The sequence below is a fragment of the Pongo pygmaeus genome, chromosome X (assembly GCF_028885625.2).
Source record: "Pongo pygmaeus isolate AG05252 chromosome X, NHGRI_mPonPyg2-v2.0_pri, whole genome shotgun sequence".
NCBI classification, from domain to species: domain Eukaryota; kingdom Metazoa; phylum Chordata; class Mammalia; order Primates; family Hominidae; genus Pongo; species Pongo pygmaeus.
The window spans coordinates 74585661-74606545 of record NC_072396.2 but is presented as its reverse complement, the minus strand read 5'-3'; the positions used below and the strand labels follow the sequence as shown (position 1 = coordinate 74606545).

General features: G+C 40.9%; 1 protein-coding gene and 1 pseudogene across 10 annotated transcripts in view; one reads left to right on the top strand and one right to left on the bottom strand.

Annotated features, from left to right (window-relative positions):
- The window catches only part of TAF1 (TATA-box binding protein associated factor 1), a 106575-nt gene that overhangs the window by 14482 nt on the left and 71208 nt on the right, over positions 1-20885 (bottom strand). For 5 of the 10 annotated variants that reach the window (XM_063660550.1, XM_063660551.1, XM_063660548.1 and 2 more), the window contains exons 33-38: positions 7072-7139; positions 6442-6558; positions 2962-3087; positions 2066-2164; positions 1610-1766; positions 525-702 (exon numbers count right to left, since the gene is read on the bottom strand). In XM_063660550.1, the coding sequence (XP_063516620.1) occupies positions 525-702; positions 1610-1766; positions 2066-2164; positions 2962-3087; positions 6442-6558; positions 7072-7139 (745 nt within the window). Of the gene's footprint in view, positions 1-524; positions 703-1609; positions 1767-2065; positions 2165-2961; positions 3088-6441; positions 6559-7071; positions 7140-20885 lie in introns of those variants that run through there. The other 5 variants (XM_063660552.1, XM_063660549.1, XM_054470804.2 and 2 more) reach the window with 2 other exon arrangements.
- LOC129025585 (small nucleolar RNA U13) lies at positions 18758-18881 on the top strand (annotated as a pseudogene).

Below are 20885 nucleotides of genomic sequence, written 5' to 3'. Positions count from 1 at the left end.
CAATATAATCCCCCTTGCTACACTCCTGGAGCCTAAACTCCCCAACAACTTCCATTTGCTCTGGAACATACTTTGTGTTCTACTTCTGCGTCTTTGAACACACTGTTCCACCTATAAAGATCTCCCCACCCCCTGCCATACTACCTACTTAGTAAACTCCTATTAATCTTTTAAGGCCCAATTCAAATGTTCCCTTGTCTGTGAAACTTTCCCTGATAACTCCAAGCAGACTGAGACACTCCCTTCTCAGTGGTGCCTTGGCACTTTGTCTTACTTATGCTATAGCACTTATCACATTGTATTTGTAATGATTTGTTTGTGTCAGTCTCTTCCACTAGGCTGTGAGCTCCTCAAGGGCAGGATATGTTTTGTTCCTCTGTGTATCCCCAGGGCCTAGCACAGTGCCTGGCCCTAGTAGGTGCCCAGGAAATGTTTGATGGATGAAAAGTAATCTGATGCTGGGCCCCTCAACATCATAGCTGGGCACTGATGCCACAGCCCTGTAGCATGTTGCTGCCGATTACCTGATGTTGCTATCCTCCAAACCATGGGAAGCCTCCCCACCGTCTCCCTCATAGGACATCATGCTTTCTTCATTTTCCATGTCCATCCTTGTGTTCTCCTGAAGCATGCGGGGTTGTTTGGGTCTTATTCCACCAGATCCTACATCAGAGTCACTTCCACTTTCACTCAGCTGGATAGCTGTAAAAAGAGACAGATTCTGGTTCATCAAGAGTTAAGCTTGACAGATTTAACTTGATCTTTGGCTTGATCTTCCCAAACTAGTAACTCTCACACATCTACACTCCTATACTCCTCTCCTCAAATGCCTCTTATAACCGCCTAGGGTCAACAGCAGCAAGGTTTGTAGTTTAGAATCTGAATCTAAATAACAATTTTCTTTTCCATCTCATGCCAACCTATCTGTATTTTTTCTACCATCTACTCCCATACTTTTCCTCAGCCATTGCCATTAATCCACAAAATATCCCCAAACAGGATTTTTCTTAATTTTCCTTCCCTGTTGCCACATATAACACTTGATCATTCTGTTCTCATCTTTTTTTCTTTTTCTTTGGAGACAGTCTCACTATGTTGCCTAGGCTGTAGTGCAATGGTATGATCATGGCTCACTGCAGCCTTGAAGTCCTGGGCTCAAGCGATCCTCCTGCCTCAGCCTCCTAACTGGAACTACAGGCACTCAGCACCACACCCAGCTAATTTTTATTTATTTACTTTTTGTAGAGACAGGGTCTCGCTATGTTGCCTAGGCTGGTCTCAAACTCCTGGTCTCAAGTGTTCCTCCTACCTTGGCCTCCCAAAGTGCTGGGATTACAGGCATGAGCCACTGTGCCCAGCCTTTAACAAGTATCCAGATCAAAGCTGTTACTTAGGCACTGTCTTTTCCACTGTTGTCTTTTGTACCTCCTGCTAATGAATATGATCACCCTACGCCTGAGTGCTCAGTACTCTCAGGTCTATTAATAGGAATTCAATAAAAGAGGCGGCTTCCAATAAAAGCATATGTGGCCAAGAGCGCCTATCCAGTCCAGTCCTGAGGATGCTATAGTGAGTTATAAAAGGAATAGAAGCAATGGTCGAGGCCTACCAGAGAAAGGATTGTCTCCTTCTTCATCACTCCCAGCATCTTCCTCATCATCTTCTCCTTCAGACATAAGCAAATCCTCATACAGGACACTGGCTTGAGGCTGTTGTACAGTTCCTTCCTCTTCATCTGCAAGATCACCATCTCCATCTTCACCTTCCTGAATGAGACCAGTTGGGGGTCAAAGTCCTATCAACTGACCATGTAAGAGACCAGAAGCCACCACCAGGCACTACCCCCTCCCCGCGCCGCCCATCCCTCCACTTGCTGCCTCACAAGAAGTTAAGTAATTATTTTTGGTGGATAGATTGTTTAGTTGGTCCCAAGGATTAAAGTCAGATTGGGGCTCACTAAGGAGACCCCCTGATATCATCTTAGGATTTGGCCTGCCCTGTACTGATGGGGCTCCTATCATATAAGGGTATAACGTAACCATAAGCTTTCTGTAAGCATACTCACTGGGGCTGGAGTCTTAGGTTTCCCATCCTCCTCATCATCATACCCTTCAATATCTACATCAGAGTCTTCCTCGCCCAGCCTACCTCGGCCCTGGCGCATCTGAGTAAGGAACACAAATAGCACATCATTGAGGGACGTGCCTGTAGGAGGAGTTAACCAAGGGCTCTCACCCAGGGTGGATGCTCCTCCCTGATATCCCAGCCAATCCCACTGCTAGTGGGGGCTGTTTAGACATCTCAAGGCATGCGCATTTTCCCCCATTCTTTGGAAATCACAGCCAGAGTAAAAAACCCAAAGAACAGGAAAGGCTCTTAGTCTACTCTTACTATATCATTACAAAGAGACTCTTCCTTTCTAACCCAAACTTTCCTTATAGCTTGTGTTGAACTCTTTGGGATAGAAAAACCCTCCTGGGTTTTACACTTTCCAGTGGAACCCTGACTGAGAATACCTGTAGAATTTCTGGCTTCAAACTATATCTTCTGATACCTCTAGAAAAGGCCAATTTTTAAAATTTAATTTTATAAATAATTTTAATTTAAATTATAATACACATACAGTAGGCCAATTATTTTGAACTGTCTGAGTGCAGTTGGTCGCTCTAGTCACCCATCAGGCTACTCTGATGCTTCACACCCTTTTTTCATACTTGTGTCTTCCCTGAAGTTCTGCTGTGCCTGACTCTGCCCATGGGGACAGACAGAATGTAACACCAGTCACACGACCTGCTGCCATCCCAACTTGAAATCCCATTTCTAAGCTTTCATTCCCAGGGCCAAAGGGCCCAGTCATTCTTGACATATGTCACATATCACCATCACCATCACCATCACCATTCCGCTAGCCCCACTTGCAGGCACAATACCAATCTTATAAAGAGAAAAAGAACATCCTACCTGTGTTACCTGCTTTTCTGGAGTGGCAGTGGGAATATCCAAGACAGACATATTGCTCTCATCTTGAAATACAGAGGCATCTCGAGACATACTGAGGGATGTGTTGGTATCATACAAATCAGGAGGCTGTGGCACAAAACATACAACTTAGCTTCTATCTAGGAAAGGGAAAATAAATACAGATAACTCCCCTTTAAGGCATTTACTGCAGAAAAAGATCATGCAGAGCAATTCAGTTAAAGAGAAACATAGTTTGACACAGCTTTACAGACAAGTTTTTGGGACTCTTACAAATGTTGCCTATTCTAATAGACAGGTGCCTGATGCATGTAATCAGAAGCCTGAAGCAGAAATGCACCAAAGCTATGGGACAATTTTATGTCCTAACAGCCTTTTTGGTCAATAACCTAGTTTTCTTCTAAGCCTTGTCTTTTGGTTTTTTAGGCCCAAGGCTTCATATCAGTGCTATTTTGATTGCTTGATTTGGAGACATCTAAGAGGAAATGGGATAAAGGAATTTCAATTCCAACAAGAGCATAGAATGCTTTGATAGTTTATGAGCCCATCAGAGGATGCTACGAAGCAAAATGGCATGGTGAAAAATCATAGGCCTTAGAGTAAAATGTCCTGGGTTTGAGTCCTGGCTCCAACACTTGCTAGTGAGTAACAAATTACTTAACATCTCTAAGCCTTGATTAACTCAACTATAAAACATGGATGATAATGTCTACCTCACAGGGTTGTTGTGAGAATTAAGAGATGTGTAAGTTCCTTACCCATGCCTGGTACTCAATAAATTATAGATCCCTTCCCTGTTTTCTGCCCTGAAAAGAACAGGGATTCAGCAAATGGACTATTCAGTGACAGGAGGGCAAGAAGGACTAGATAAAGTGCTCACAAAATAATGTAAAGTGAAAAGAGTAAGACACAAAACCATATTGATCAATTTCATTTTAAAAGTGTGTCTATAAACACAAATACATACGCTACAGATATGAAAGAAATAAAAATATTCACACTGGCTGACGTTACTTCTGAGTGGTGGAAGTGATTACAGGTAACTTATTTCTTGTTTTTATTTTCCAGTTTTCTCTAACGAACATGTTACTTTTATCAACAGATAAAACAGATATGAGTTACATTGTGTTTTTTAAAAAAGGAAACAAAACTGATTCAGAAGAGGGTCTTGGAGAAACAGAGGCAAAACAAAATTCAAAGCATTACAGAGCAGGTAAAACCAGTGTGGAACAAAAGAAAGGAAAAATAAGGGGATGAAATTTCTGCAAAACCCTACAGCACAGTGCAGAAAACTGCAAAGTCAACAGTTTTAGATAAGGTGTTAAGCTGAACAGATGATGCAATCCAAGTTAGGTGGAAATAGTTGAGTGAAAATACATTATTGGGCTGGGCGCGGTGGCTCACGCCTGTAATCCCAGCACTTTGGGAGGCCGAGGCGGGCCTGAGGTCAGGAGTTCGAGACCAGCCTGACCAACATGGAGAAACCCTGTCTCTACTAAAAATACAAAATTAGCCAGGCGTAGTGGCCCATGCCTGTAAAACCAGCTACTTGGGAGGCTGAGGCAGGAGAATCACTTGAACCCGAGAGGCGAAGGTTGTGGTGAGCCGAGATTGCGCCATTGCACTCCGGCCTGGGTGACAAGAGCAAAACTCCGTCTCAAAAAAAAAAAAAAAAAAGAAAATACATTATTGACCACCACCATTTAGAAGTTGAAAGGTATGATTACTATCATGCTTCTTACAACCAAAATTGTATTAAGGCAGGTTACACTTTTGCAAACACACTCTAATAACATTTGAGTTTGAGAGTAGTAATGAAAATAAAGTAAGGACAGTCACTCATGTACACCTTCCTCAGGTTAAGAGATAATGAGTTGGTTACTATCTTAAACTGTGAGTGAAGGGAATGATGAAAAGGTGAACTGGAATAATGAAGCAGTACTATCTAATCCTACTCTTCATAGGAAACCCTCTAACTGCACCAAATGACAGCTAATGCTCGAGAGAAATAGCTGACAGGTTTTACTTAGCCATTTGAGGTAGTCTGGGAGACGTAGTGAAGAAAGGAAGGTGACTTTGGGGTCCAAGGCTTTGACTCACCAAAGGACTAGGCTTAGGCTGTCCTAGAAATGAGCAAACCATGTACCATTCAATGGCTAGACTCTCCTGGGGAATGATGGCTAATACCCAGGCTTTAACTTACCAGAAAGTACCTTGTGGAAGCTGTGGGCCTATTAGCAAATAGGGCCTTCCTGGGCAACATCACTCACCCAAGCCCCCTTGACCCAATCTGCCCACACGCTCCAAGAGCCTTTCCTTGTTCTGGACCTTGAAGAAGTATCTGAGGGTTCTTTTATACCTGGCCCCTCAGTAACCTAGGTTGTGAGATGAAAGAGAGAGTAAAAGATAGATAGGGATAGTGCATGAACGAGATATAGAGACAGCAATAATCCAACAGAGGTCACATAGGTTGCATTATCAGTTCAGAGGGAAACCTGGATAGAATGAAAAAAAATTTTCCTGTGGGAATTGGCAGAGTTCTGCATTAAAATATCTGATTAAATTTGAAAGGGTCTCAGAGAACAGATAAAGATGTGTCGGGCAAATTAAATTAATTCATTTAATGTTTACAACAATCTTGAAAAGATTTCAGAGAAAAGGAAACTAAGTGAGAGATGTTAACTTTCCAAGATTACAAAGCTAGACAGCAGGAGAACTGAGACTCAAACCCAGGCCTGCTTTATGTCAACTCTTATGTACTTTCCACCCTACCATAGTGCCTCCAATACAGAAATCAAGCACCAGTGATATTCTGTTAAGTCCTATTCTTCAAATATGCAACTCTCTAAGAGTACAGTATGGAGGAAATATACTCTTAGTGTATTTCAAGGGTTCAGTTAGACCAGGAATACTAAAAATTTCTTATTTATTCTGCTCTCTCACTCTTTTGACATGAACATTTAAGAATATTATTAATACTACCTTTCTTCATTTACTAGGAGTCAATCCAGGAAAATGGGTGACTTCTGAGCTACACTGAGGTATCTCTGAGGGAATGAGTAATCAAGTGTCTGTAAGGCACAGGAACAATATGGCCCATGTCTGTAACTGAGAAGTCTACACTCCAGGGATGTTCTAGAGTCCCAAAATTCATGGACAAGAAAATTCCCGAGACCCAGAGGATGGCTGGGTCAGGGATCTGGTATTCCCAAACACTGCCTAAACAACTAAGGCCCCACCCCATTCATTCATCCCATAGCTGCCTCTTCTGGATTCAAGGCCACCAAGACCCATGGCCCTCACTCACCTTGGCCTTTGAGAAGACAAGAAAGCACACGAAAGGCATATGAAGAGGAAGGACAGAGAAGAATGGTATCTCAGTAAACAGATTTGTTAACATGCTCCCAATTTCCCAAACCAATAAGAAAACTATACGAGGAAGTACTTAGTCCTCAGACTCACCTGAGGCGTGTAGGGCCCTGGGGTCATTGGGTCCAGGCTTTCTAATTCTGCTTCCTCCAAAGCTGCTTCTTTAGCTGTACAAATATCCTTCTCAAGTTGAGTCAAATGTTCATCATACTGAGAAACAAAGAAAATAAATTCATTCAACATGTATTTTAAGTACTGGGGATACAAAAGTAAACAAAAGACAAAAATGTCTATCTTCATGGAGCTTATATTCTAGTGGCAGGACACAGATAATAATCAAAATAAATTAAGCAGGGAAGGAAATAGGGGATGTGGAGTTGGGGGGGTGGGGAATACTACATTTTAAAATAGGATAATCAGGGAAAGCTCCTTATTCAAGGGAACAGGATTTCAAAAAGCTAGATCTCAAGGGGACCTCTTTTATTTTTTGTGACAGGGTCTTGCTGTTGCCCAGGCTGGAATGCAGAGATATGGTCATGACTCACTGCAGCCTTGACCTCCCAGGCTCAAATGATTCTCCTACCTCAGACGAGTAGCTGGGACCACATGCGTGTGTACCACCAGACCCCACTAATTTTTAAATCTTTTTTTTGTAGAGATGGGGTCTCCTTATGGGGTCTCCTTATGTTGCCCAGGCTTAGGACCTCCATGTTTACCACCTACCTCAGTCAATGTCTGGTAACAGACGTTCACAATCTCCTGGGCAGTCTTAGTATACTGACTCTCAGGTCCTATAAATAAAATAAGAAAGTGCCATTATCTTTGCAGACTTGTTCCAGAATTTTACATTCTGTCATCAGCAGTGTGTCCCATTATCCTAGACCTAGAAAAATCATGCCTCAGCTTTAACTTGGACTCTTGTTCTACTTTCAGAGGCAGAAAATTTCAAACATATGCAATATAACACTAACATAATGAACTCCCATGTACTCACTAGCCAGCTTCAATGATTAACAGTCAATCTTGTTTCATTTACTTCAATTTTCAGACTCTTCTCAAATTGTTTTGAAGCAAATTCCAGCATCATAACAATTTTCCTCTAAAAATTGTTCAGTATGTGTTGCTAGGTTTCACCATGTTGGCCAGGCTGCTCTTGAACTCCTGGCCTTAAGTGATCCGCCCCCCTCAGCCTCCCAAAGTGCTGGGATTACAGGCATGAGCCACTGTGCCCAGCCTAAGGATGCTTTTAATAAACAATTATGTCTGATAATATAATGGTGGATACATGTCATTATACATTTTTCAAAACCCATACAATGTATACCACCACCAAGAATGAACCATGGACTTGGGGTGATAATGATATGTCAATGTAGGTTCACCAGCTAACACAATTAATATAACACCCTGGTGCAGGCTGTTGTTTTTATTTTGAGACAGAGTTTCGCTCCGTCACCCCGGCTGGAATGCAGTGACATGATCATGGCTCACTGCGGCTCTGAACTCCTGGGTGCAGGCATGCGCCACCATGCCCATTTTTCTTTGTTTGTAGAGATCGGGGGGTCTCACTATGTTGCACAGGCTGGTCTTGAACTCCTGGCCTAAAGAGATCCTCTTACCTTGGCTTCCCAAAGCGCTGGGATTACAGGCGTGAGCCACAACGCCCAGACTGGTGCAAGATGTTGATAACTGGGGAGGCTGTATGTATGTGAGGGCAGGGAGCATATGGGAACTCTCTGTAACTTCTGTTCAATTTTGCCATGAACTAAAGCTGCTCTAAAAACAAACCAACTATATCACATCTAAAATAATGAACAATAATCCTTTAATATTATCAAATAGCTGGCCAAGATTCAAATTTCCCAAATTACTTTATAAACACTCTTTTATATTTATTTCTTTGAATCATAACTCAAAAAAGGTCCATACATTGCATTTGGCTGATGTGTCTCCTTAAGACATTTTTACCTATAAGATGATTCTTAACTATATGGGTCCCCATATGGCCTTACTTATAAGTTGCAAACTGGTGGCTTGTAGTTTTGTTTGGCTCACATAAAAAATTAGTTCAGTTTGTAAAAATGGATTGAGCTATACACCCATAATACATAAAACACTTTTCTGTATCTAAGTTATATTTCAATAGAAGGCTTTTTTGAAAAAAACTTAGTTGATAACATTTAACAGCTGGGAGATTTCACATAAAAACCTAAATTGTCTGGCTTCTTTTAGAAAATTTAAAGATGTGGCCAAGACAAGCTCAGCATTCCCACAAGGCACCAATGGGCTGGGGCTGAGTAGCAGCTGTTCCTTTTAGATAAAGTATATGTTCTCCAGGTTATCATAGTCCCTCCCAGGTCTGCTTATCTTCTGCCTCGACCCTGAAGGCATTTGAGTTTTCAATCCCTGACTTAAATACTTAAAATGTTCTTTTAATATCCTGATCATTCACTTATTCATAAGACATTTTCTTAATACTTTTTGTGTGCCAGGCACTGGAGATGATAGAAATGAGTGAGATATAGGTCATATCCTCAAGAAGTTTATAGTCTAGTACAGTGAGACAGACTATAAACAAATAGGGCAATACAATGCAATGGAAAAACAGTGGCACAAAGAAGGAAGTGGCTGATTCTGGGAGGTAAGAGGGGAAGAGGAATTAAGAAAGCCTTCACAAGAGGTGATACCTAAATTGAACCTACTGTTTTATCAGGATATAAAGGATAAAAAACATACCACAGGCCAGGCGCAGTGGCTCAAGCCTGTAATCTCAGCACTTTGGGAGGCCGAGGTGGGGAGATCACTTGAGGCCAGAAGTTCGAGACCAGCCTGGCCAGCATGGCAAAACCCCGTCTCTACTAATAATGTAAAAATTAGCTTGGCGTGGTGGTGCATGCCTGTAATCCCAGCTACTCAGGTGGCTGAGGCATGAGAATCACCTGAACCCCGGAGGCAGAGGTTGCAGTGAGGCAAGATCACGCCACTGCACTCCAGCCTGGGCGACAGAGCAAGACTCTGTCTCAAAAAAAAAAGTCTCTTCCAGGTAAAACCTCTTACAAGTATAGGTCATTTATTCTTTAAAATATGTAAAATAAAGTTGTATCCTCACAGAAACTGCCTGTGCCAAACACAAACAAAAAAGAAAAGTCAATTGTCAAGATATTTAGAGTTGGGTGTGGTGGCTCACGCCTGTAATCCCAGCACTTTGGGAGGCTGGGCAGGATGATCACTTGAGCTCAGGAGTTCAAGACCAGCCTGGGCAATATGGCGAAACTCTGTCTATACAAATAACACAAAAATTAGCTGGGCGTTGTGGTGTGCACCTGTAGTCCCAGCTACTCAGGAGGCTGAGGTGAGAGGATCGGTTGAGCCCAGGAGGTTGAGGCTGCAGTGAGCCATGATCACTCCACTGCACTCCAGCCTGAGTGACAGAGCAAGACTCCATCTCAAAAAAACAAAAAAAGAAAACAGAAATGTTGCTGGAGAAAATAGGCTGCATACAGGTTACAGGCCTCCTTCACCAAGCCTGTACAATGGTAGTTCATTACAGTATAGGCTCTTCTACCTATAGGGACCTGCCTCATGGCTAAAACCCCAGCCTATAAATTAGGAATTCAGCCTTTATTCTACTTTAGTTTCGAAACTTAAACATGAACCAACCGCTCAATATCTCAATTCCCTCACTTTATAATACAAGGAAAAATTAGTTTTATACATTCGTGAAGTTTCTTACTTTAATCCATTTTGAAAATGGGACCTCTTACCCATTTTCTTTGCAACACATCACTCTAAGAAATATCCACTAATGGCTGGGCGCAGTGGCTCATGCCTGTAATCCCAGCACTTTGGGAGGCCGAGGCAGGCGATCACCTGAGGTCAGGAGTTTGAGACCAGCCTGACCAACATGGAGAAACCCCGTCTCTACTAAAAATACAAAATTAGCTAGGCGTGGTGGCACATGCCTGTAATCCCAGCTACTCGGGAGGCTGAGGCAGGAGAATTGCTTGAACCCGGGAGGCAGAGGTTGCGGTGAGCCGAGATCGCGCCATTGCACTCCAGCCTGGGCAAAAAAAGCTCTCAAAACAAAACAAAAAAATAAATAAAAATACAAAATTAGCCAGGCGTGGTGGTGCATGCCTGTAGTCCCAGCTACTCGGGAGGCTGTGGCAGGAGAATCACTTGAACCCGGGAGGCAGAGGTTGTGGTGAGCCGAGATCACACCATTGTACTCCAGCCTGGGCAACAAGAGCAAAACTCTGTCTCAAAAAAAAAAAAAGAAAAAAGAAAGAAAAGGAAAAAGAAAAGAAAAGAAATATCCACTAATACCTCTAGAATATTAAAAAAAAACCCACACTTACTTGCATAGCTGATACACTTATGTGTTTGATATTAGCTGTTTGTGTCAGTTTTACACAGTCCATGTTCTCAACAGTTACAAGAGCTTCAGCTATTAGACTCTATTACACTATTATATGCAAAGGAGCATTTAAGTCTTTCTAATGAAACATGCTGGTGGAACTGGCAAACCACTGTTAACATAGTGGATAAAAATATCCACTGTGATGTCTTCTTATCCCTACCTATACCAGGAGTTCTTATGAGAGAGAGAGCTATGAATCCCTTAGAACCAAAGAGATCCATAACCATCTCCATAAATCTAAAAATATCGTTCTACATTCTGGAGCAATCAGGAGCTTACTAAAAGTAGGATGATCAGCTATAGGTTTTGTAGCTTAGGAAGAAATGAGGAATCCAAGTAAAGAGACAAAGACAATAGAGCCTCTACAGGAATAGTAAAGTTGCTAAAGCTCCTGTAGGGGGGCTAGGAAGAAGATTAAACAGAACTGAACTCCAATTCCCAGTCCCTGAAGGGTTACTACAAAGAAAACCAGAATTCAGTTATAAAGAATTTCTAGAATGACACCAAAATGAATGAAAGATAATCTGTGACTCGTCACTGTAAGAATAAGCTACCCACTCATGAAAAAGAATGTTTTTTCTGAGTATATTTTGCTTTTTCTCTCTCTTTTTGTTAAATCATGGCTGAAGCAACTCTACATGTCACGTTGGAGAAACGTTATTTATTTATACTTTGCCTCATACCAAATAAGGAGCGGTAGGGTCTACAGAATCACATACAACTCAAATTCAAATGTCCTTAAATAGAGAGAATGCCAATGACAGCTTTGGAAAGTTGATATTCCACCAAGAAAATTCCTTTTCTGGTTTCTAAGTTAATTTCCTTCTGTATGGTGATGTGAGAAGAAACGCAAGTCACAAGCTTCATGGTTCCAGTAAGGGGGGAAAGCAAGCATTATTGCTATATATATATTTTTTTTTGATACAGTGTCTCGCTCTGTCACCCAGGCTGGAGTACAGTGGCGTGATCTCTGCTCATTGCAAACTCCGTCTCCCAGGTTCAAGTACTTCTCCTGCCTCAGCCTCCCCAAGTAGCTGGAATTACAGGTGTGCACCACCACACCCATCTAATTTTTTAGCAGAGACAGAGTTTCACCATGTTGGCCAGGCTGGTCTTGAACTCCTGAGGTCAAGTGATCTACCTGCCTCGGCCTCCCAAAGTGCTGGGATTACAGGCGTGAGCCACCACGCCCAGCCTATTGCTGCTAAGTTTCTGAAAAGATTCAGAGAAAAACACCAGTCAAGTTGGTAAGCACCCCGGGCACCAACGAGAAGAGGGGATTTGTGATCACTCCTAGGCTCACGTTTCCCTTGAGAACTCTTCCACAAATACTAAAAATAATTCCTCCCTAAGAAAATGAGTACTCTGTCAAAACAGCATAAATTATTATCTTGACAGTGGATGGCGTGAGGATATGCATTTGTTCCAATGTGAACCATTAAAATTAAAAAATAAAAGCTCAGTAGAAGTAGAAAGTTAAAAAAAAAAAAAAGATCAGTGCCAGATATAAAAAGAAGAATCTGCATACTAAATTCCTAAAGAAATTAGAATTACTAAATGCAACTACACATAGTCCAGATCCCAAAGAGATGAGCTCTGACTTTGCAATTCTTAGATGTTTATCTTCAAACTAGATCCAAAACAAGTGAAAATTAAAGAGAAGTGAATCTAATCTTTCACAATATAGCTAGGCTCCTTACCTTATGTAGAATGAAGATCAAATGTAAATTAGGATGTTTAGTTTCCAAGATTAAGAGGTTCAGTCTCTCAAACCAGAGTAACATAATCTCACTCAGAATCTAAACTAGAAATTCAAGAAGGCAGAAACCATCCAGAGGGAACTGGGGTAATAAATCTCACTGGTCAAGGGCCTATTTGATGAAAAGCCCAAAGACCCTGAAAATGTTTTTTTTCTCAAAAATGAAACACCATTCCATTTAGTAACTTAAAAATATATAAATGAACAGATAGCTTTGGCTAAAAATATATCCTCATTATCTCTACAACTAGAAAAATAAACACCTCAAAACACCTTTTCCTATATAGTAAAATTTATAATACTTCACACCAAATCTAATACTGGCTAATGGGATGGTAGGAAGGGAAGAACAAGATTTTTCCTTTTCACCTTATACAATTCTATGCTGTTTCATTTCTTCAATGAACATGTATGTAATTTTTATAAAATTTTAAGTTATAGACTTTAATTTTACAGGAATAATTTTTAAAGTATTGATTATTCCCAGCGTTAAAGAGGTTGTAGGGAAACAGATATTTTCCTTCACTGTTATTTTGACTATAAACAGGTATAGCCTTTTGGAACACAATTTCAAAATATCAAGATTTCCTACAGAAATTTTGCACAAGCACACATCAATAAGATATAAAATAGTGAACAACTAGGCCGGGCACAGTGGCTCACACCTGTAATCCTAGCACTTTGGGAGCCTGACGCAGGTGGGTCACCTGAGGTCAGGAGTTCGGGACCAGCCTGGGAAACATGGGGAAACCCCATCTCTACTAAAAATACAAAAATTGGCCTGGCATGGTGACGCACACCTGTAATCCCAGTTACTTGGGAGGCTGAGGCACAAGAATCGCTTCAATCCGGGAGGCAGAGGTTATAGTGAGCTGAGATCATGCCACTGCACTCCAACCTGGGTGACAGAGACTCTGTCTCAAAAAAAAAAAAAAAAAAAAATAGTGAACAACTGTCTGCAAGCCAGCATTATGGAAATACTTTAAATGCCTATCAATAGGAGAATGGTTAAATAATGATACATACATCCATGCTAAGAAATAAGTTTAAAAGAATGTAGAGATCTATATGTACTAACATGAAAAGAGAATCAGTAAAGATGTCAGTTCTCCCCAAATTGATCTATGGGTTTTAACACAATTCTTACCCAAATCCCAGTAAGATGTTTTTGTAGATATAGACAAGCCCCTTCTAAATTTAGTGGAATGGTAAAAGAACTAGAATATAAAACAGTTTTGAAAAAGAGTGAGAGGAATCACTCTACCTGATAGTAAGACTTCTAGAAATAAACCAACACACTCAACTGATTTTTGATAAAGGTGTACATACAGGGCAATTCAATGGAGGAAGGACAGTTTTTTCAATAAATGATGAAAAACTGGACATCCATAGGCAAAAAAAGAACTTCAACCTCAACTTCAAACTGTGCACAAAAAGTAATTAAAAACGGATCATGGACTTAAGCGTAAAAGGCTACAACTGTAAAATTTTAGGAAAAAACGTAAGAGAAAACCTTTGTGATCTGAGCTGGGGAAAGACTTTTTTTTTTTTTTTTTTTTGAGATGAGTCTCACTCTCTCGTTCAGGTTGGAGTGCAGTGGCATGATCTCAACTCACTGTAACCTCTACCTCCCAGGTTCAACCAATTCTCGTGCCTCAGCCTCCTGAGTAGCTAGGATTACAAATGTGCACCACCACACCCACCTTTCTTTTTTTTTTTTTTTTTTTTTTGTATTTTTAGTAGAGACGGGTTTCACACCATGTTGACCAGGCTGGTTTCAAACTCCTGACCTCAAGCAACCCACCCGTCTCATCCTGCTGACTTCTTAAGAGATACAAACACTGGGCTGGGCGCAGTGGCTCATGACTGTAATCCCAGCACATTGGGAGGCTGAGGCGAGCAGGTCACAAGGTCAGGAGATCGAGACCATCCTGGCTACGGTGATCCCATCTCTACTAAAAATAGAAAAAATTAGCCGGGCGTGGTGGCGGGCAACTGTAGTCTCAGCTACTCAGGAGGCTGAGGCAGGAGAATGGCATGAACTCGGGAGGCGGAGCTGGCAGTGAGCTGTTCCAGCCTGGGCGACAGAGCGGAGACTCCTTGTCTCAAAAAAAAAAAAAAAAAAGAGAGAGAGAGAGATACAAACATGGGCCACGCCTGGGGACTCAAACACCTGTAATCCCAGGACTTCGCCTTGACCTCCTGGCTCAGCCTTGACCAAAGCCTTGACCTCCTGGGCTCAAGCAATCCTCCCATCTCAGCCTCTCAAGTAGCTGGGACTACGGGCATGCACCACCAAACACAAATTTTAAAAATTTTTTGTAGAGATGGGGTCTCACTATATTGAGTAGGCTGGTCTCGAACTCCTGGGTTCAAGCAGTCTTCCCACCTTGGCCTCTGAAAGCACTGGGATTACAGGTGTGAGCCACTGTGCCTAGCCTGAGAGATACTATTAAGGGACTGAAAAGGTAAGGCACAGACTGGGGAGAAAATCTCTGCAAATCATATATGTAATAAAGGTCTTGTACCTAGAATATATAAAGAACCCTCAAAACTCATTAAGAAAACAGGCCGAGCGAGGTGGCTCACGACTGTAGTCCTAACACTTTGGGAGGCTGAGGAAGGCAGATCACTTGAGGTCAGAAGTTCAAGACCAGTCTGGCCAACATGGCAAAACCCTGTCTCTACTAAAAATACAAAAATTAGCCGGGCGTAGTAGCAGGCGTCTGTAATCCCGGCTACTTGGGAGGCTGAGGCAGGAAAATCACTCAAACCTGGGAGGCGAAGGTTACAGTGAGCCAAGATTGCGCCACTGTACTCCAGCCTGGGCGACAGAACAAGACTCCGTCTCAAAAAGAAAACACAAGCTGGGCGCAGTGGGTCATGGCCTGTAATCTCAACACTTTGGGAGGCTGAGGCAGGCAGATCACTTGAGTTCAGGCATTCGAAACCAGCCTGGCCAACATGGTGAAATCCCATCTCTACTAAAAATACAAAAAAATTAGCCGGGCATTGGGGCAGACGCCTATAATCCCAGATTCTCAGGAGGCCGAAGCAGGAGAATCGCTTGAACCTGGGAGGCAGAGTCTGCAGTCAGCTGAGATCGCGCTCAGCCTGGGTGACAGTGTGAGACTCTGTCTCAGAAAAAAAAAAACAAAAAAAAAAACCACACAATTAAAACTGGGCCAAAGACAGGGCACTCAGGCAAGAGAAAGAAATAAAGGATATTCAATTAGGAAAAGACGAAGTCAAATTGTCCCTGTTTGCAGATGACATGATTGCATATCTAGAAAACCCCATTGTCTCAGCCCAAAATCTCCTTAAGCTGATAAGCAACTTCAGCAAAGTCTCAGGATACAAAAATCAATGTGCAAAAATCACAAGCATTCTTATACACCAATAACAGACAAACACAGAGCCAAATCATGAGTGAACTCCCATTCACAATTGCTACAAAGCGAATAAAATACCTAGGAATCCAATTTACAAGCGATGTGAAGGACCTCTTCAAGGAGAACTACAAACCACTGCTCAATGAAATAAAAGAGGACACAAACAAATGGAAGAAGATTCCATGCTCATGGATAGGAAGAATCAATATCATGAAAATGGCCATACTGCCCAAGGTAATTTACAGATTCAATGCCATCCCCATCAAGCTACCAATGACTTTCTTCACAGAATTGGAAAAAACTACTTTAAAGTTCATATGGAACCAAAAAAGAGCCCACATTGCCAAGACAATCCTAAGCCAAGAGAACAAAGCTGGAGGCATCACGCTACCTGACTTCAAACTATAATACAAGGCTACAGTAACCAAAACAGCATGGTACTGGTACCAAAACAGATACAGACCAATGGAACAGAACAGAGGCCTGAGAAATAATACCACATATCTACAACCATTTGATCTTTGACAAACCTGACAAAAACAAGAAATGGGGAAAGGATTCCCTATTTAATAAATGGTGCTGGGAAAACTGGCTAGCCATATGGAGAAAGCTGAAACTGGATCCCTTCCTTACACCTTATACAAAAATTAATTCAAGATGGATTAAAGACTTAAATGTTAGACCTAAAACCATAAAAACCCTAGAAGAAAACCTAGGCAATACCATTCAGGACATAGGCATGGGCAAGGACTTCATGACTAAAACACCAAAAGCAATGGCAACAAAAGCCAAAATTGACAAATGGGATCTAATTAAACTAAAGAGCTTCTGCACAGCAAAAGAAACTACCATCAGAGTGAACAGGCAACCTACAGAATGGGAGAAAATCTTTGCAATCTACCCATCTGACAAAGAGCTAATATCTAGAATCTACAAAAAACTTAAATTTAAAAGAAAAAATCAAACAACCCCATCAAAAAGTGGGCAAATGATATGAACAGACACTTTCAAAAGAAGACATTCATGCAGCCAACAGACACATGAAAAAACGCTCATCATCACTGGCCATCAGAGAAATGCAAATCAAAACCACAATGAGATACTATCTCACACCAGTTAGAATGGCAATCGTTAAGAAGTCAGGAAACAACAGGTGCTGGAGAGGATGTGGAGAAATAGGAACACTTTTACACTGTTGGTGGCAATGTAAACCAGTTCAATCGTTGTGGAAGACAGTGTGGCGATTCCTCAAGGATCTAGAACTAGAAATACCATTTGGCCCAGCCATCCCATTACAGGGTATATACTCAAAGGATTATAAATCATGCTGCTATAAAGACACATGCACACGTATGTTTATTGCGGCACTATTCACAATAACAAAGACTTGGAACCAACCCAACTGTCCATCAATGATAGACTGGATTAAGAAAATGTGGCACATATACACCATGGAATACTATGCAGCCATAAAAAAGGATGAGTTCATGTCCTTTATAGGGACATGGATGAAGCTGGAAACCATCATTCTGAGCAAACTATCACAAGGACAGAAAACCAAACACCGCATGTCCTCACTCATAGGTGGGAATTGATCAATGAGAACACCTGGACACAAGGTGGGGAATATCACATACTGGGGCCTGTCATGGGGTAGGGGGCTGGGGGAGGGATAGCATTAGGAGAAATATCTAATGTAAATGACGAGTTAATGGGTGCAGCACACCAACATGGCACATGTATACATAGGTAACAAACCTGCACATTGTGCACATGTACCCTACAAAAAAAAAAGATACAAAATTATAGCTAGATAGGAGAAATAAGTTCTAGTGTTCTATAGCGCCGTAGAATGACTATAGTTAATAATAATACAATATATAGTTTCAAATAGCTAGAAGGATATTGCACATTCTCAACACAAAGAAATATGATAAACATTTGAGATGGTGGATGTGCTAATTACTCTGATCTGATAACTATAAATTATATGTATGGAAATATAATTATGTACCCTCGAGAATATGTACAATTGCTGTCAATTTAAAAAATTTAAAAACTGTATCATTGAATCTTTAAGACACTAAAGTTAATTTATTTATATAACAAATTTAAAAAATTTCTTATGCTGTTTTTCAAAAATCATAGCTTTTATGACTTCATATAAATATATCTGAAATAACTATGATATGTTTTTGTAGTCTAATAAAATTTGTACTGAATTCCAAACAATAAAAATAAAAAATAAAACTGGGCCAAAGAAATGAACAGTCACTTCACCAAAGAAAATATACAGATGGGGCTTGGCACCATGGCTTTGGGAGGCTGAGGTGGGAGGATCACTTGAAGCCAGGAGTTCGAGACCAACCTGGTCAACATCATGAAACCCTGTCTCTATTAAAAATACAAAAATTAGCCAGGCATGGTGTTGCGTGCCTGTAATCCCTGCTACTCAGGAGGCTGAGGCACAAGAATTGCTTGAACCCAGGAAGCGGAGGTTGCAGTGAGCAAAGATAACAAGAAGAAGAAGAAAGAAGAAGGAAGAAGGGAGAAAGAAGGAGAAAGAAGAAGGGAGGAGGAGGAGACACAGACGGCACATGAAAAGATGCCCAACATCATTAGCCATTAGAAAAACACAATGTATTTGAGGAAATAATTTTAAGACCGAGAGCAAGAAAATGTCTTTAATTTAAAAAAAGAAAAATGCCAAGTAAAATCACAATAGAAGAACAGCTAAAATTTTAAAAAGTGGTAATAGTGAATGCTGCAGAGAAACTGGATCACATACATTGCTGGTGGAAATGTAAAATGGTACAGACATTCCAAAAGTGTGGCACAATCTTTTTGTAGTTCATAAGCTTATGATGACGTGTGATGACATTGGGTTTTCACGTTCATGTGTGAGATGTGCCTCCCTCAAGCCTTATTACAACGCCAATACATTTTTTTTCCACATCTGATGTGGAAAAAAAAAAAAAATGAAATAGTGCGGTGTCTTGTAAAACTAAACATATACCATTCTATTCTTGGGCATTTATCCCAGAGAAATGAAAAATTAAACTCATCCAAAACCCTGTCTATGATTGCTCACAGCAGCTTTACTCATAATGGCAAAATAGTGAAAATCTGAATGTCCTTCAATGAGTAAATGTTTGAACAAACGCTGGTACAACCACACAATGGAACACTCAACAATTTAAAAAATGAACTACTGATACAACAATTTAGATGGACCTCAAGGGAATTATGCTTTGCGAAAAAAGTCAATCTCAAATAGTTACATATTATACTATTCCATTTATATAACATGCTCAAATGTCAAAACTATAGAGATGGAGAACAGATAAGTGGAACAGGAACAGTGGTGGGTGTGGTGATGGGCGCGTGTGTGTGGGGGGTGCAGATACAAAGAACAGGGAGTTCCTTTATGGTAACAGTTCTAAGTCTTGATTGTGGTGGTGGTTACAGAAACATATATATGGCACGAAATTGCACACACTTATGCACAAATGAATAAATTTTTTAAATGGTGATAACTAAGTTTTGTAATTTATTTAAAAGTAATGTACCAATATAAATTTCCTGGTTTTGATATTGAACTACAGCTATGTAAGATATCGCCATTGAAGGAAGCTGAGTGAGAAGCCCATAGGACTCTGTACTATTTCTTGCAACTTCCTCAATCTATAATTATCTCAAAATAAAAAGGATCAGAATACATTCATGAGCAAAAAAGAGCAAATTACAGAATAAAACAAAAACTTGAAAAACCTACACGTAATTTTCTTTTTGACTGCTCTTGCGGAACAGGCCTACCCTATGGGCAGTGTGCTGAGAGCAGCGTAATAAGTAAACACGTTTTGTCTAAGCATAGAAAAAAGTTCCTAAGACTATAGACCAAGCTGTTACCTGTGGGGAAATCAAAATATGGGAGACAGGAGTGGGAGGGCAGGCAGAGGCTTTAACTTTTAATTTTATATATTTCTAGATTATTTGATCTTTTTATAAGAGGTTTTGCTTTTTTGTTTTTTAAAAGGTCTACCTGACAGGAATGTAGATGATAGGTTAGAAGGAGACAAATGTAAAGGCTGGGACATTCGCCAGGCGACTAGGCAAAATATAATGTGAACTTTAGTGACATACTGGATGTTGGAACTTATTCAAAGTAAAGAATAAAAAACAAGAGTTTCCTAGACGTAGCTACTGGGTAATGTTAATGCCTCATTAAACCCAGATTGGAAATTGTAAATGAGTGATTCAAGTAAAGAAGGAGAGAGGGAGAAAGTTGGAATAAAGAAGGATAGGAGGAAACAATAATACATTCAGCTTGAGGTATGTTTTAAGTTCCATTGAGACATCCAAGAGGAAATGTTTGGTAAGTGGCTTTGTCTACAACAGAGTCATCAGGAAAGAGGTGACAACTGAAGTTACAGGAGTGGGCAGAACATTCAGTAAAGGAGATTAAAAAGGAATAGTTTAAGAGGTGGGAGAAAAATAAGTGCTTTTTTATTTTTGGAGTCTTGCTCTGTCACCCAGGCTGAAGTGCAGTGTCATGATCTTGGCTCACTGCAACGTCTGCCTCCCAGGTTCAAGTGATTCTCCTGCCTCAGCCTCCCAAGAATGCTGAGTGCATTCTCATGCCATGTGCCACCACGCCTGGCGAATTTTTTTGTATTTTTAGTGAAGACGGGGTTTCACCATGTTGGCCAGGCTGGTCTCGAACTCCTGACCTCAGGTGATCTACCCACCTCGGCTTCCCCCAGCCAGAGCTAAAAACTGTCATAGAAGCCAATCACAATACAGTTGTGAGGAAAGAATGGTCAATGATGTCAAATACTAGGGTGAGGTCAAGATAAGGACCGAAAAGTGCCCACTATATCTGACAATTATGTGATCCTGTTTACTTGGTAGACTGGACAGGGTGGAAGCCAGCTTAAAGCTAAGCGAGGCATTACTGGAAGACAAA